A 15361-nucleotide genomic window follows, 5' to 3' on the forward strand; every position below is an offset into this window, starting at 1 on the left:
GAGACACCAGGACGTAGAGAATGCAGGAACTCAAGTCCCCTTGCACTTTTTGCTCAGTTATAGGCAGAGGGCTTGCAGTTCCTTGGGCTGCCCAGGAACCAGCCCAACGTGCTATGACCCACTCTGACAGCGATGGATGTGGCCGATCGGTCGCTATGGCTGGTGTGTGCAGCAGCCCCCGCCCAGCACAGCGCGGTGCCCTCGCCTGCTGCAGCAACTGGTCAGGAATGACTCAGATGAAAGAGAGTCATCACATTAATTCAGCTGGAGAGGTTTTCTTCTTTTGAAGCCTTCCTTCCATAGATGAACTAGACCTGACCTCACGGTGCTTTACAGCTGATGAGATCATCCCAGGTCTCTATTTGCTTCAGCCAGAGACAAGCGACCTTTCGCAATCACGTCAAATACATAATCAGCAATCTAAATAATTGCTCTATTTGGGCATCTTTGGTTTGGCTTTCCAAAATATGGCATTTATGTAATCAAAAAATGACATTTATATGCCTGTTTAAGAGTTTCCATTCTGGCCTGAGGTCAGTAGGTATGTTCAAACGCTCCTACTAGAAAAATCAATACAAATAATTCAGATATTTCACTTGGTGCACCAGGAATCTGTGCTCCCAGCCTCTCCAGGTGTCTGCTCCACGTGCACCCCACACCTTATATGAGTATTTAGTTTTGTTATATTTTGTTGACATATCTGTGATTTTCACTGGCCACAACTAAAAAGACTCTTTAAAGCACAAATCCTTCCTCCCAAAAGTCAAGCTGCTTGTTAGATTTACTGAGTGAGGTGCTAAAATAAGGATTAACTGAGGAATGCTAAGCATGTCTCTAGTAAAGCTGGTGGAGTGCAAGCTATCTTTTAACTTAGTTAAAAGGAGTGATTAAGCTGTGGGCTTAGACACAGAGAATGTGGACAGTTTCCCATCATAAAGCTGAAATCAGTCTGGGAGTGAGAATGACACAGCAGGCTGTAAGGTGTGACTTCCTCCATCCCATCCTCTTCTTCCTCTCTCCTTCAGTTGCCAGAGTCACAGCAGTAAACCTATTTTCCAATTGTCTGCCTGAGCAGTAGACACAGCTTTCTAAGGGATGGCGAGGCCAAAGCATAAGCCCTTAAATTATTCATGGCTTCAGCTCATGGCTGTCACAAAGGAATATTACTTTTCCATGATCTGTGTTTGCGATGCAGAAAATTTCCTCCTGGAGAAAAGATTAAACCCATCCTTTGGGAGCAAGAGGGGAAAAACACCCCAGTAAAGAGGTGTCACAGTTCAACCACGCTGTACAAACACCAACGGCGTCCTGCTTCTCCTCCTCTTACAAAATTAGACCTTATTGTGTGACAGCCCAGCAACACCAGTGGGAATCAAAGGGTACTGATTGAAGGCTTTTTACATTCCTTCTGTCATTAGGGATGAACTCTGAGCAGACTGGCGGTACCACCAGCTCTGGCTGGAACAGGCTCCAGCCATCGCTCCCCCCCAGCCCAACAGTGTAATTTCCCCTTCTGCAGGCTGCTCCTCCTCAGCCAGTCGCCCATGCTGTGCTTCTGCTCAGGGGCCAAATGTCAGCTTGTGCCGGGGGTGTTAATAACAACTATTTAAACTTTTAAGAACATGTTAAATAAATTTCTTAAGCAAGTCTCAAACAAAAAGGAGCTGCGGAGCATTCTGTCCCCTGCCAGGAGACCTCAGTCCTAATGGATCCCCTCCCGCTGCGATTTTGTTTTACACAAACCTCTGCCATTAAAGGCTGAGCCCCCTCAATTTCCTTTCTGTGCTGGTTCTCCTTGGCAGGGGGCTCAAACTGAATGTTGGGGTGGGAGAAATTGCGGTCTGTATTTAAGCTGAGCACACTCCTGTTAAGTGGTTCTGTATCATTTCTGGTTCCCAAGGTACCACACCACCTCAGAGGCTTGAGGATGGGCTTTTTGGGGTTTATATTTTTTCCTGCTGACCAAATGCTTTGTTCTTTGGTCAGATCCTGCCCTTGTTTTCTCCTCTCACCTGCTGACAGTGAAATCCATGACACAACTGGTTTGCAATGGGGACAGGCCTACAGCAGAGAGGAGACCTGAATCAGTCTGCTGGCTGCAGCCCCAGGGAAAGGCAGGCTCTAGTCCTCAGCTTTGTGGGCTCGACCCTTCCTGAGCAAGAAGCTGCCCTCAGCAAACCGTGCTGCCAAACATTTGCCCCTCTGGCTGCTGCGTTGGTGTGGCCACAGATCAAGGAGCAGTGTTTGTTATTAGGGGCAGCACAACACATTGCTGGGGCATGTGAAGCAATTAAAATAGAAAAAAAAAAGACAGAAGTCTTTAATTCTGTTTTTCATTAGCGCGGCGCAGCTCCATTCACTTCCTCCAGATAGAGATGGGTTTAATGAGAAAATTAATCAAGCCTGTGGTGTTCCTGCTCTGCAGGGCAGAATGGCAGCACGTCTGGTCTACCAGGTCACGATGCTCTTGTAAGGTTGGACTCCATCCCATGAAATTCCCCAGCTTCATTGAAGGAGGGAGCCCACGGGACAATGGTAGAGCCTTTCCTCTTCCAACACAGCCACGTGGCCTGAGCCATCACCTGCAAATCTGTCAGAAATCCCTTCTTAACCTCCAGCCTTCAGCTGAGGAAGGGTGGAGAATTATTGGGCGTTCTGACAAGTTTTATTTAATTTAGCATGAAGTGGTGGACAACAGTTTAGTTTTGCTTGCTTGCAGGGCGGAGGCCCTTTCCTACACCGTGCTTTATTTATTTCTCTTCCCATTGTGCTCTAAGTACTGTGCAAGCAGCAAGGACAATCGGGTGGGGGCTGATCATTATAATTATTTCCACTATTAGTAATTAAAACAAATACATCAGCAAGACAATTCATGTTATTTTTCAGCATGTGCTCTCTCTTTCAGCCCTGCCAGCTGTCATCACAGCAATTTCCATGCCAACATCTCAGGAAAGGATCAGCATTTCCAGCAGAAAGCGTTTTGCTGGGATTTTAGTCTCACCCCACTGCAAGGAAATCAGAGAAGCCCGTGGCATCATGTATGTGCAAGAATGGCCCACGTGAGATTGTTGTTGTTGCCTTTTTTCATAGATTTACCCCCTGTTTTCTACCTTTTGTTTAGCCTCCCCTCTTTTTCTCCTGAATCAGACAGAACAACCATGCTGGCAGAAGGGCAGTGCCTTTCTCAAACATGCTGAAATTGTATGTAACCACTGTGATATTTCAGTTGTGGGATTGTGTCAGGGGACTCTTTGGTCCAGAACTAAAATGATTGTCTCTCACTTCAGAGCAGTCAGTCTGACAGCAAAGCTCAGCAGAATGTCTGCCCTAGTTTGCTCACACCTTTCCTGCACAGCCAACCACCTCCCCTCCTACTGGGGAATGAATAAATAATGGTGCTTGGAGTGCAGTGACAGACAGCAGGCAATGGCAGGTGAGACAGGGGACTGGGGAAGTCAACCTTAAAACCAGAAGGAAAGGGAGTCTTACGTGGAGAAGGCATTGTTCTGTTTCTCACATCGGATCCCCTTGCAGTTGTTGGGTTCCTCCGAGGCACTGGTCTCGTAATAAAAATAAAGCTGGTTCAGTCCATTGGCAAAAGCCAGAAGCACCAGGCAGTAGATAAAAAGGAATTTAAGGATGTCTAGCAGCATGCGTCCCAGAGAAATCTGCAAGGGTCCCAGGTGTGAATTTGCTGTAAACAGGGATATGAGACGCAAGGAACTTAAAATGTTGGATATTGCAAAGAGAGCTTCTGCAATGAGGGTCGGGTGCCACATTTCCCACTCCTCCCTCGGTCGAGAGCCGTTATACTGAAAGAAATAACAAGGGTAGAAAGGTGAATGGTGGTGGAATTAGTCTGAGGTAACTGAGCAAGTCCCACCTGCTCATGCCGCTGCTTCCCATGGGAATACTGACAGGAATGGGTGGCACAAGCAGCACTTGGAAATGCTGAAGCCTCAGCTACTGTCAAACAGTGGGGATTCAGAACTGACGCTGGCTTGATTAGGGCAGAGACTTCATTTTAATGAGGCCTTCTTATGGACTCTCCCTAGGGGATTATATTAACACCCCGCTCTGCCTCCCTCCACAACCCCCCACCCATCACCCTCCCCCCCAATACGGATAGTTGTGGGACCAGCTTGTCTTTGGAGCCTTCTGGCATGATGGCTGTTCTTAGCCTGAATTTGAAGTCAGGCCTTTTGAATTCTGAATTCGTGGTTTGCATGTTCTTCAGGCCCAGGGGCTCATCACACACCCCCTCTCTCAACATTTAAAGGGCCTCACACTTTACTTTAGCAGGTTCAGGTTGAAAAAAGCTCCATCTACCTTTTTTTCTCCTTTTTCCTCCTAAATAGGACTGTGCTTTCAGAGCACCACACATTCCAGGGAGAACATGAGAGAGGGAGGAGGGAGGGATGACGGGAAGCAGTGAACTATTGAGCCTGAAGTGGATGCTTTCCTTCACTAGTAAGCTCAAAAAAAGTGCCACCAGCCCAGAACCAAAATGCTTTCTTCATATTAATTTTCTTATTAGTTAATTTGTCACGGCAGTTTTCGGAGAGTTGCTAAGCAGAGGTCATAATTACAGCTGAAACACTGGATATGTTTGAGTGCATCAATTATAGTATTAACTTGGTTTGTGATGTAGCTGTAAAAGCAGAAGCATTTCCTGAGGAAAAGAGGCAGCACCAAGGGCTGGCTGTGTAGCTGTGCCCACTCCAGCTTAACGGCACTGGCACCGCACCGTGGGGCAAAGGCACTTCAACATCCAGGAGTAACTGTCCTGTTAACATTTGTCTCCACTCATTTAACATGTATGAAAGGGCAGAAATGTGCTTAGAATAATATAGTAACCGGCATGTTTAGGACTCCAGGAAAAGTCCCAGCAAAGCCTCATTCTCTCCACTGATGAGGAAGTGGGCTTGGATGGAGGTGGCTGCTTGGCAGACATCTGCTCCGAGCAGATCAGTCCCATCCTTTGATACTGTCTGTACCATTTCAAAGGAAACGTGGCTGTCACACTGGCAGACGAGTTTGCAGGACTTTCTATGTCAGTCTGAAGGCCTGACACACAAGCTCACAATGTTTTCAAGGACACACGGCTAGAAGCAAGTTGGTATTTCAGGCTGTCCCTTTGTATGGAGGAGCCAAGACACGATCAAGCCATTTCAGCACAGCCTCTGATCGCTGCTGGCATTTCCACACTGTTCTTTACCCCACAAACATCATGGCCTGTGTCAGTTAACTTGAAGACGTTTACAGACAAGCAGACAAGTTGACTTCCCACCAGCACCCAGCAGTGGGGACGGATGATTGTCACTGGAAAGCTTCTCCTTCCCTTCCTCAAGAGCAGATGAGTCATTTGCAATTGTCTTCTGTGTGCTGGCTGGAGATGGCAGCCCAGGGGTTTTCTGCTAGGGTTTGCAGGTATGGGAAAAGGTCATCTTCAGCTCACAGCTGTTTTTACAGCAGTTTGTTAAGGTCATATATAAGGTCCTTTATAAACTGATGGTAACTACCTGCTTGGAAACCAGCAGTCTCTGGAAAGCAGCCTAGCATCTTAGGTAGGTGATAGCAAAACAGAAGATTCCAGAGGTATCTGATGATGCTGGAGTCATTTGCATTAGGCAGCAGAAGGTGAAAGTGAGACACAGCAGAGATGTATGCAGAATAGTACAAATACCTTAGGCCAAGCAGGCACAGTTACCATTCCTTGTTACACAATCACTCAATGCAGCAAATGGAAACTGATTAAGAAAGGATTTTTACCCTATAATTAGCCTGAAGATTTCATTGGCGTTGGACAACATTAGGGCCAGGTCTAAAACCCAGTCAAATCAAGAAAAAACTCTCCATGAAAAGCAAGGATGGAAACATTACTGACAGTATGTGATTTATTTTTCTGGTACTTGGCAGAAAGTGAAATGTCCCTGTGATCCTTTGAAGTTCTGAGAGCGTTAGAATATGGTGTACTGGCATATATACCAGCCGTCCCCAGCTCGGGGCTCTTCTATTAATAAAACCCCTTTAGAAGTCACAGCGCGAAAGGTTTTGAAGCCGTGATCAACCTTAGAAACCCTCGTGTCTCAGAGCACACCACAACCTCCAAGTGACAGAGGTCAGAAGGGACTCTCAGAGTGCTGTCTCAGAACTATTCCTCTGTAAGATCTCACACGCCTCGCAGAATTGTCCTCATCAGGAGGAGACCTTAGACCAGCCAGGTTTAATCTGAGTGGGCCTGATACACACTCAAACAGCTATATTCCTGTAAGCATTCTTTTGTGTGCTGGTCTATAGGTCTTTGTAAGTCTCTCTAGTTCCTAGAGTGTATACAAACAAAGCCCTGCTTCCTTTGTACCCGGGGTTTGGCTGTGAGGTTAACTCTCAGTGTGTGCCTGTGTAAACCTGTAGCTGCACAGCTCTTCTGGTAATTGGTGTGTGAGAAAGAACGAGATTGTTAACAGTTTAGGATTTATTTGTGAAGTTGATGATTTCCAGCTATTTTTTTTTCCCCTTGTATTGCTCACAGGTTAAAGACCAACCTTTCAAGTCTGTAATTTCCTCACTGGTTCTGAATGTCAGGAGAAGAAAAGACATAATCTGTTCCTGCTTTGATGCCGTTACAGAGCTGCCTCTTCAGGGAGCACCAACTTTCTTCAAGCCTTTCCCTTTGAAAAGCTAACTCACCACTCTGCAGCCTTTTGGATTTTCAAAAGGCCCCGTGGCAGGACTGCTTGCTAAAGAGGTTATTTTATAACAGCTTTGCCATTTTGGAGTCAATGGGCTCTGTGAAATGTTCTCCTCTTTTCCTCTCTGCCTGCCTACGTGCTTGGGTGAGACTTTGGGGAAGTCTTGTCCTGGTTATCAGGAGCTGGGATGAAAGAATCGCTCCCCTTCTACCAGAGCGAGCACAGCACAGCAAACTACAGAGCACAGAAGTGGCCAAGGAGCAGACTCCAGGGACTTGTGTAATTATGCTAACTACAGTGAAGTTACTGCTGATTCATGCCAAGAAAAGAACTGGGCCAAGCATGCAGTGCCAACCCAAGTCAGAGCACCGTTGCATAAGGAGGTTTGCAGGACGCTGGTCGTGTTGTGTCTTTGGAAAAGACAGTCAGAAGGAGAGCACTTCAGGCCATCCTCCAGTGTCCAAACATGTGTGTACGTTAACCTGGAGCATCAAAGGGATGTGGAAGGTGGATCAAAGTGGAAGGTGCTTTTGAGGATGAGCTCTGATGTGCATTCTTGCCATAAACAGAACGTGACAGTAAAGAACCTACTCAGTGTCAAAGCTCCAGAATGATCCTCCATCTAATTTAAAACTATATATTGAAGATAATCACTTGACTCCTTTGTATCAGACTGAAGCCTCCTACTAGCAGGCTTGTTGTACTAGATTTTTCACAATCTTCTGCTTAGTAATCTGCAGGACTACAGATTATAAATCCTAGCTGTAGGTGCTTACAGGTAGCCCTATTCTTGCTTTCCCTTTTCTAGTTTATTTAAAAATCATGTTTCTGCAATGTCTTGCATTGTCAAAAATGTCAGTGTCAGTATGGGAAACAGAATGTGTCTTCAGCAACTGAGCAGCTACAAAAGGCTAACAGCATCCTGGCTTGTATCAAAAATAGCGTGGCCAGTAGGTCTGGGGAGGGGATTTTGCCCCTGTACTGGGCACTGGTGAGGCTGCACCTCAAGTGCTGGGTCCAGTTCTGGGCTCCTAACCATAAGAAGGACACTGAGGTCCTGGAATGAGTCCAGAGAAGGGCAACCAGGCTGGGGAAGGGGCTGGGGGGCAAATCCTATGAGAAGCAGCTGAGGGAGCTGGGGGTATTCAGCCTGGAGAAGAGAAGGTTGAGGGGAGACCTTATCTCCACCTCCACTGACCTGCCAGGAGGATGCAGAGAGGTGGGCGATGGTCTCTTCAGCCAGGGGACAGGAGATGGGACAAGGGGCAATGGGCTCAAGCTGCCCCAGGGCAGGGTCAGAGCAGATGTGGGGGAAAAGTTCTTCCCTGGCAGAGTTGTGGGGCTGTGGCACAGGCTGCCCAGGGAGGGGGCTGAGTCACCTTCCCTGGATGTGTTTAAAAAAAGGGTAGATGAGGTGCTCAGGGATCTGGTTTAGCACAGGATGGGAATGGTTGGACTCGATGATCTTCAAGGTCTTTTCCAACCCTGTGATTCTGTGATTCTGGGAAAACAGCACGCAGGGGAAACTGCTTCCCAAAAAATCCACTTCAGTCTTAATCAGAGAGTCAGAATGAGAAGCACAATCATTCTCCAAACAAATTAGAAGCTTTCCAGGTGACTTTTTAAAGCTAGGCTGCTTGGAAAGCAGCTGCTCACTTTGATCTGTGATTTTTGACTTTGACAGTTTCTCCCCTGTGTGCTGCAAGAGCGCTCACAAGAAGCTGCAAATTCTTTCTCCCAAGTTACTGTACCTTGACGTAGGCAACAATTTTGAGGGAGATAGTTGCAAGATAGAGGGAGTTCATTGCAAAATCCATCAGATTCCACCAGTCGTGTACGTACTCATTGAATCCACCATCCCACATTTCCTTGATTTCTCCCCAGATAAAGCCTGTAGAAAGAAAGAGTTTATTGTCAGGATGAGGCATTATTACTTGCCACTAAAGCACCATGTATATGTGATGTAATAAAAGACAGTTCTAAATTAACAGCTTGGGAAAAATGTCTCATGCCTTCTGCCTTCCACAAAGGGTAATGCTGCTGACTATGCGACATCTTAGAGAGCTGTGGGGAATGCAGTCTGGAGAATGAAAAAGGCCTGGGTTTCCTATGCAGAGCTCCAGATTCACACACAAGGAGACTGCTTGAAACATTCCTAGAGAAGTGAAGGCTGCAGGGGGACCTCATTGCAGCCTTCCAGTCCCTGAAGGGAACATACAAACAGGAGGGGAATCATCCCTGGGGGTGTTCAAGGCAGGGGGGTTGGAACTCTGTGATCCTTGGGGTCCCTTCCAACCCAGACCATTCTATGATTCTATGATTCTGTGATACCTTAATCAGAACTTGTATGAGTGGACTGGCTCAGGTGAAGTTTGTTCTCCATGAAAACTCTGTGATCCTTGGGGTCCCTTCCAACCCAGACCATTCTATGATTCTATGATTCTGTGATACCTTAATCAGAACTTGTATGAGTGGACTGGCTCAGGTGAAGTTTGTTCTCCATGAATAAACTATTTAAGCAACTGTATCTGGTATGGTTCCTAACAGGCCGTCCGCTCTCATGGAAACTGTAAGTAATTCATTGCTCAGTTGAACAACACTGATTTTTCCTGCCTTTCTCTGCAGAACACACACCACCAGCACCAGCTTCTGTGTGCCAGCACAGCTTCTCCCTGACCTGGAAATATCATGCCAAAGAAGGCAGAAATGAATTCAGTCCCTGTGCTCAGTGACTGTATTTACACGTCTCGCTGGACGTAAAGCCCCCAGGGGCTGTTTCTGAGCAGAGACAGGGCTCAGCACAGACAGGGCGCTGCAGCCTGGCACTGCCTGGCTCAGCACTGACTCACCTAACGTCCAGCATGGCTATGGGTTGTGTGAGGTGAAGATTTGTTCCTGAGGACACCGCCAGGGCCCATCATCTCCACTCTGAAATGCCTCCTGGTAATCACTTTTGGCACTTGCTAACATTTACTGTTCCTCCTTGCAGCTGGAGGGGTGAGGGACAGCTCCTGAAGTTCATTACCAGACTGCTAAACTCACCTTGAGTACAGTTCTGATTTGAAGTAATGTGTATGTCCTTTAATGCAGAACTAGTTCAGGTTTTTTGAGAGCCTAAGCCCCCATTAAAAAGCAAACAGTGACTAGACTCCATCACCTCCACGCTTCTGAGAATCATTGAATCATCATGGTTGGAAAAGACCTTCAAGATCATCAAGTCCAACCTTTGAGCTGACAAACAGGAGGGGAATCAATTTTTTAAAAGGCTAGACAATGGCAAGACAAGGGGGGGGATGGATTAAAGCTAAAGGAGGGAAGGTTTAAATTAGATATTAGGGGGAAGTTCTTTGCAGAGAGAGTGGTGAGGGGCTGGAACAGGCTGCAGAGAGGGGGTGGATGCCCCGTCCCTGGAGGTGTTCAAGACCAGGTTGGATGGGGCCCTGGGCAACCTTGTGTAGCTCCAGGCCTGGAGGTTGGTGGCCCTGCCTGTGGCAGGGCGGTTGGAGCTCTGTGATCCTTGGGGTCCCTTCCAACCCAGACCAGTCTGGGATTCCATGGTTCAGTGCTACACCACCATTACCTCTAAACTATCTCCCGAAGTGCCACATCTATCCATTTTTTTGAGCAGCTCCAGGGACAGTGATTCCACCCCCCTCCCAGGGCAGCCTGTCCCAATGCTTCACCACTCTTTCCATGAAGAAATTTTTCTTAATATCCAATCTGAACCTTCCCTGGTGCAACTTGAACCCATTCCCTCTTGTCCTGCCACTAGTTATTAGGGACAAATGCCTTCAGAGCCCCCAGATATTTTGAATTACCCAGTTTATAACGTTACCCTTGGATGAAGGCCTGAAGCTTGCATGAAAAGGAAACCAAACCAAACCAACAAAATACACCTCCAGGCACATTACCAATATAGTTACCCAAATTGCTACCCGTACCTAACCACAGGGTACTGCAGAGGTCACTGAAATGCCACTTTTGACTCAAGGTTCAATCTGCAGAGAAGATAATGTTGAAATGAACTGCTGCAAACATCCAGATATCAATCTTAGCTCTTCAGCTGCCAGCCAGCAGGTCAATGGTCAGGCAAGCATAATGTCAAGGCCAATAAGGTAATTTTATTACAGCTGACTCCAAATCTTTGCATGCCCACAAAAACATAAAATAAAATAAATCAATGGAGAGGAGCCTGTTGAAGAACTCGTACGCTGTATTTATAGTGAGTTATCATTGCTGGTTACTATAGTTACAGCAATGCTGCGTGTGCCTGTTCTTTTATAGTGGAAGATATTTCTTAAATAATAACCTTTAATCTGCTGAAACTGTTCTAATTTCTCCATTTAATAAACAGTCCCACAATATCCCTATTTATCTGAAACAAAGGAACTCAGAAAGAAGAGCAGACAGCTGGAAGAGGTGATTTTGAAAAGGGTTTTTTTCAATGGATTAGCCTTCTTTCATCTGCAAATCAATTTTGCTGAGATGCCTACCATTTCCCTCAATTTTAACCATGAAGTTAAGGATAAAGTGAAGAGATCACCTAAGCTCAGGAAAGACATTTAACCTTCCCAGCTGATTCTGAAGTTTCTACCAACACATGCATTTCAGTGCCATGAATCAGGTTAGTAAGATAATGAGGCTTGAGTTACCATTTGTCAGTTGTGGTAGAGCTATGCAAAGAACAAAGTGCCCTGGGTCATGATGGAAAGAGATTTGTGGACATGCCTGCAACTCTTCCCTTCTTTCCTTGTTTTCCATCAGCAGTTTTTGGGTTGGCATGGGGAACAGCTTAGCTCCATTCGGCACAGGACCAGCCTGATCCTGAGCCACTCCAGAAACAAGGAGCTGGGACCCAGCGTTACCAGGAGAGGAGCCAGCAGGCACAGGAGAGCAAAGGGTGGCCCCAGGAGAAGCATTGAGGAGCCATAAGGGGATCTCCAGAGACTGAGGTTTGTGAGAGGAGTCCTCACAAAGCATCAGTGTAGCTTCCCAGGCCACTGACCCCTGCTGAAGAACAGTAGTTCCCCATTACCAGACCTCAAGGACAGTGCACTGAAATGGCCTGGGCTGTAGGGACAGAGCCCAGAGGAGAGCTCAAAGGTGTGGAAACCACTGTCTGTGAGCTGGCCTCCTAGGAACAGACCTGCTTGCAGGGGTGCTACGTGCCAGCGGGACAGCAGGGCGGATGGGAGCTTAATTAGGAGGAAAGATCACGCTTCTGGTGGAACCCACAGGCGTGCGCTTGTGCTGCAGCTCCCTCTGGAAGGACAAACACTTCTCCCTCACCAAAAATATATCCAGCTGTGCTTCTCTGCTCTTCTCCCTCAGCGGCTCTTCCTCCCATCCCAGCTCACTGCCTCAGCCGTACATCCTGCCCGCAGGAACACAGGCACCTCCTCTTCCTCACGGCTGGGGCTGCCCAAGCTCAACCAGAGTAAGAGCCTCGCATTTATCCTTCTGCTAATAAATACTCCCTCCTTCTCCTGCTTACAGTAGAGCTCCTGACATCGATCTGGTCAGTATTTATCAGCACAGGCATCAGGCAGAGTGAGATTTAGATTTTCTGCCTTCCTCTGGGCTACTGGGGAGTCAGGGAGCCCAGGAACAAACAGGCCTGGTCCCTGCACACCGGCTCGGGGAGCAGATTGGTGAGAAGGTGAAAGAAGAGGCTGGCTCTGGGAGCTACCTCCTGCCCTCTACCAGCCAGCAGAACTAAGCCAGCATGAGAAGTGGCACTATTTGTTACTAGCATGACCCAGAAGCTAATTCCTAACCCGTTCCACACATGGAGCATGGGGGAAGCAGGGAGAGAGCTGTGCCTGCTGCGGTTTACTCAGGGTCATGTCCAAAGGCATGTCAGATGGCAACACGAGCAGCAGAAAAGCCCCAGGCCAACAGGATCTGTCGTTCCAGAAGGAGCCCAGCTGTTTTACACAGTTACTGAAGCTGGCTGCCAAATCTCTTTACAGGCTGATGATGCTGAGATCAGGAATGAGTCTCACACAGTTGCTGTGGCTCAGGCACTGCCACGTTTCCAACTTACCTAGAACCCAGGGCAGGATCATCCACTCCACGATGGTGGGAGGTGGTCCCTGCATGTGAAGGTCGGTCCTGACGATGTGCTGCGATGCCAGCAGGAGCATGAAGAGGAAGGTTAGGTAAGAGCCGGTGTGGCAGATAAACTTTATAAATGGCTTTTTAATGAACAGTCCCAGCCTGCTCTTGGGTGCAATCAGATATGCCACAGATAGCACAGGAAATAGCAGTCCAATGGTGACACAGGTCAAGAGTTTTACTGCCCAGTGTTTCCGCCTCCATCCTGGAAAGCCATCGTACCAAAGTGTTGCTAGTAGCTGTTGGCAGTTTGGCTGAGCAACAAACTGAGGAGGAAGAAAGAAAGATTATTACTGACTGGTACTTGGTGTGTGCTCCCCGTCACGTGTGTGTTAGAGCCCACGCAGACCCTCAGATGGAGTCTGGGGCTCGCTGTGGGGTGGAAAAGCCTAGTTTGGACACAGAAGGGAGAAAGGAGGGAGATTTTGCTCTTATTTTTTCCACCTAAGATTTGAGATTTCTTCCGTGAGATCTTTTCTATTTGTAGCATCCTTATGTAAATCAGCCACTTGCCACACCTGAACCCTCGTGCAAAAGTGATACAACAGAAGTTACTACAGGCTCCTTTTCCTCCCATGTCTTTCTGTCTCAGCAGGTTTCTCCTCCGAATGTTTCGGGTTCCAACTGTCTCAAACGAGTTGCTGTCAGCATCTTTAAGAAGTGACTCAAAGCTGAGCTAGGAGGGAAAAGGTGTAGAGCTGTGTGTGTGTGAGAGAGAGAGAGAGCAGGAGAGCACATCTCCAGAAGTGTGTGGGGTGCTGCACGTGGTTTTGTGCAGAGAGGCCGGCATATGTGTGTGTGGGCTGTGCTGGGCATGAGACAGCGTGCAGTAATGTAAGAGTTCAGCCAGGTGACATCTGTTGGGAAGCAGGACAGCACATTCCTTAACGTGCCTTGCTGGGGAGGAAGAAAGCAGTTGTAAAATGTAAGAGATTAAGCAAAGGCAAAAAGAAACCTTTGATCACAGTACTGAAAGTGACACCTGGATGTTTACTTTCACTCTAAAAACCAGCACTGGGATGGTGATTTATCATGTCTTGGTGACTCTGTACCAGACATGCTCAGGTCGCAACTACTTCAGGCTGTTTTAATACCCAACAGCCCTTTGAATTTCACACTCAAGCCAAAATATTTCTGGTCTATGCCAGAAGACTTTATGTTCCTGATTATACCTGGACAGCCCCATGGTTTTCAAAATTTTTCAGACCCACAGTTAATCAGAGATGTCTGCAAGAGCAAGACCACTGTGTTTTTCTTTACATATTTGATTTACAATCTGTCTTAATGAAGTTATACTCATCTCCTAAATTCGGTTTTCTCACTGGGCTCTGCCAACTTCAAAAGAAAATCTCAACTATTGTTCTGAGGTTGCCTGTTATACTCGTTTTGCTGTTATTAAATCAGAAAAAACTATCCCAGCGTGGAAAGTTATCGATAGACACGCCCCTGTAACAATAGAACTGCATCTATGATTGGACACGGCTCCATCAGAAAGAAGCACACTTCCAAAGGACCCAGAAGCACCACAAGAAGGCACCTCTCTTATAAAGCAGACAACGTGGTGAGTGACCTGAAGATGCCAGACCCATTTATTACCCTTGGCTTGTCTGTGTGGCAGGGATGTACTGCCCCCAACAGCCACCAATTCCCATTCCAGGAAGATTTCATCAGGCAAAGCTCTCTTTCACCACTACAATTTAAACCAGGTCTTGTCAGGACTGTGCCATGGGAACAAAGGGGCTGGCTCTCAGTACAAGACTCTCACTGTTTTGCCACCCCAGGTCGGTATGATTTTCCAACCCTGGCAGAAATCACAGAAATCATGGGAATCACAGGATGCTTTGGGTTGGGAGGGACCTCAAATATCATCTAGTTCCACCCCCCCTGCCATGGGCAGGTTGCCCAAATCTCCATCTAGCCTGGCCTTGAGCACTTCCAGGGATCCTGGGGCTTCCACAGCCTCTCTGGGGAACCTGTTGCAGGGCCTCACCATGTAACAGCACTTGGTGTAGATGCAGCCTGGGCTTACGCTGAATCAGCCCTCACATGTGCATTCATGAGACAGTTCTGAGGCTCTTCCCATCATGTCTAAAGCTACCTCAGACTCCTGTAGGTCTTAGTCACCAGGAGATCAGATTCAGCGTGAAAGGGACAAGTTCTTGATGAAGCTTTAGCACACACCCATGTCTTTTTTCACTGCCAAACCTGCCCAGCACTGGGAGGACTTTTCATGCACAGTTCTTGGAGTGCTCTAGACAAGCAGAGTGCTATCACTGCCCAAGGTCAATCGAAAGAAAAGATGAGTTGCTCAGTCTGATAGTGTCATTCATTCCTGTAGGTATTTTTAGATTTTGTGAATATATTTTATATGCTATAACAGGCTGTTTATACCAGAATCAGATAATTTTTGGCCTGGGTAAGTTCAAATATATGGACTGAGCAAAAGCAGTAATGAAAATAAGATCTGCAAGAGGAGTATTTGGCATTTATGAAGCTGGATGTTTATGTGTTATTACTATAATAAACATGACTGCTTCAGAGGGCATCAGAAA

The 15361-nt window shown here is 47.1% G+C and overlaps 1 protein-coding gene across 1 annotated transcript in view; it reads right to left on the reverse strand.

Annotated features, from left to right (window-relative positions):
* The window catches only part of TRPC5 (transient receptor potential cation channel subfamily C member 5), a gene marked incomplete at both ends in the record, with an annotated part of 64875 nt that overhangs the window by 17799 nt on the left and 31715 nt on the right, over positions 1-15361 (reverse strand). The window contains 3 exons of the mRNA XM_084268973.1: positions 3490-3812; positions 8444-8583; positions 12739-13075. Coding sequence (XP_084125099.1) covers positions 3490-3812; positions 8444-8583; positions 12739-13075 — 800 coding nt within the window. The remainder of the gene's footprint in view (positions 1-3489; positions 3813-8443; positions 8584-12738; positions 13076-15361) is intronic.

This window comes from Gallinula chloropus, assembly GCF_964237585.1.
Source record: "Gallinula chloropus genome assembly, chromosome: 11".
NCBI lineage: Eukaryota > Metazoa > Chordata > Aves > Gruiformes > Rallidae > Gallinula > Gallinula chloropus.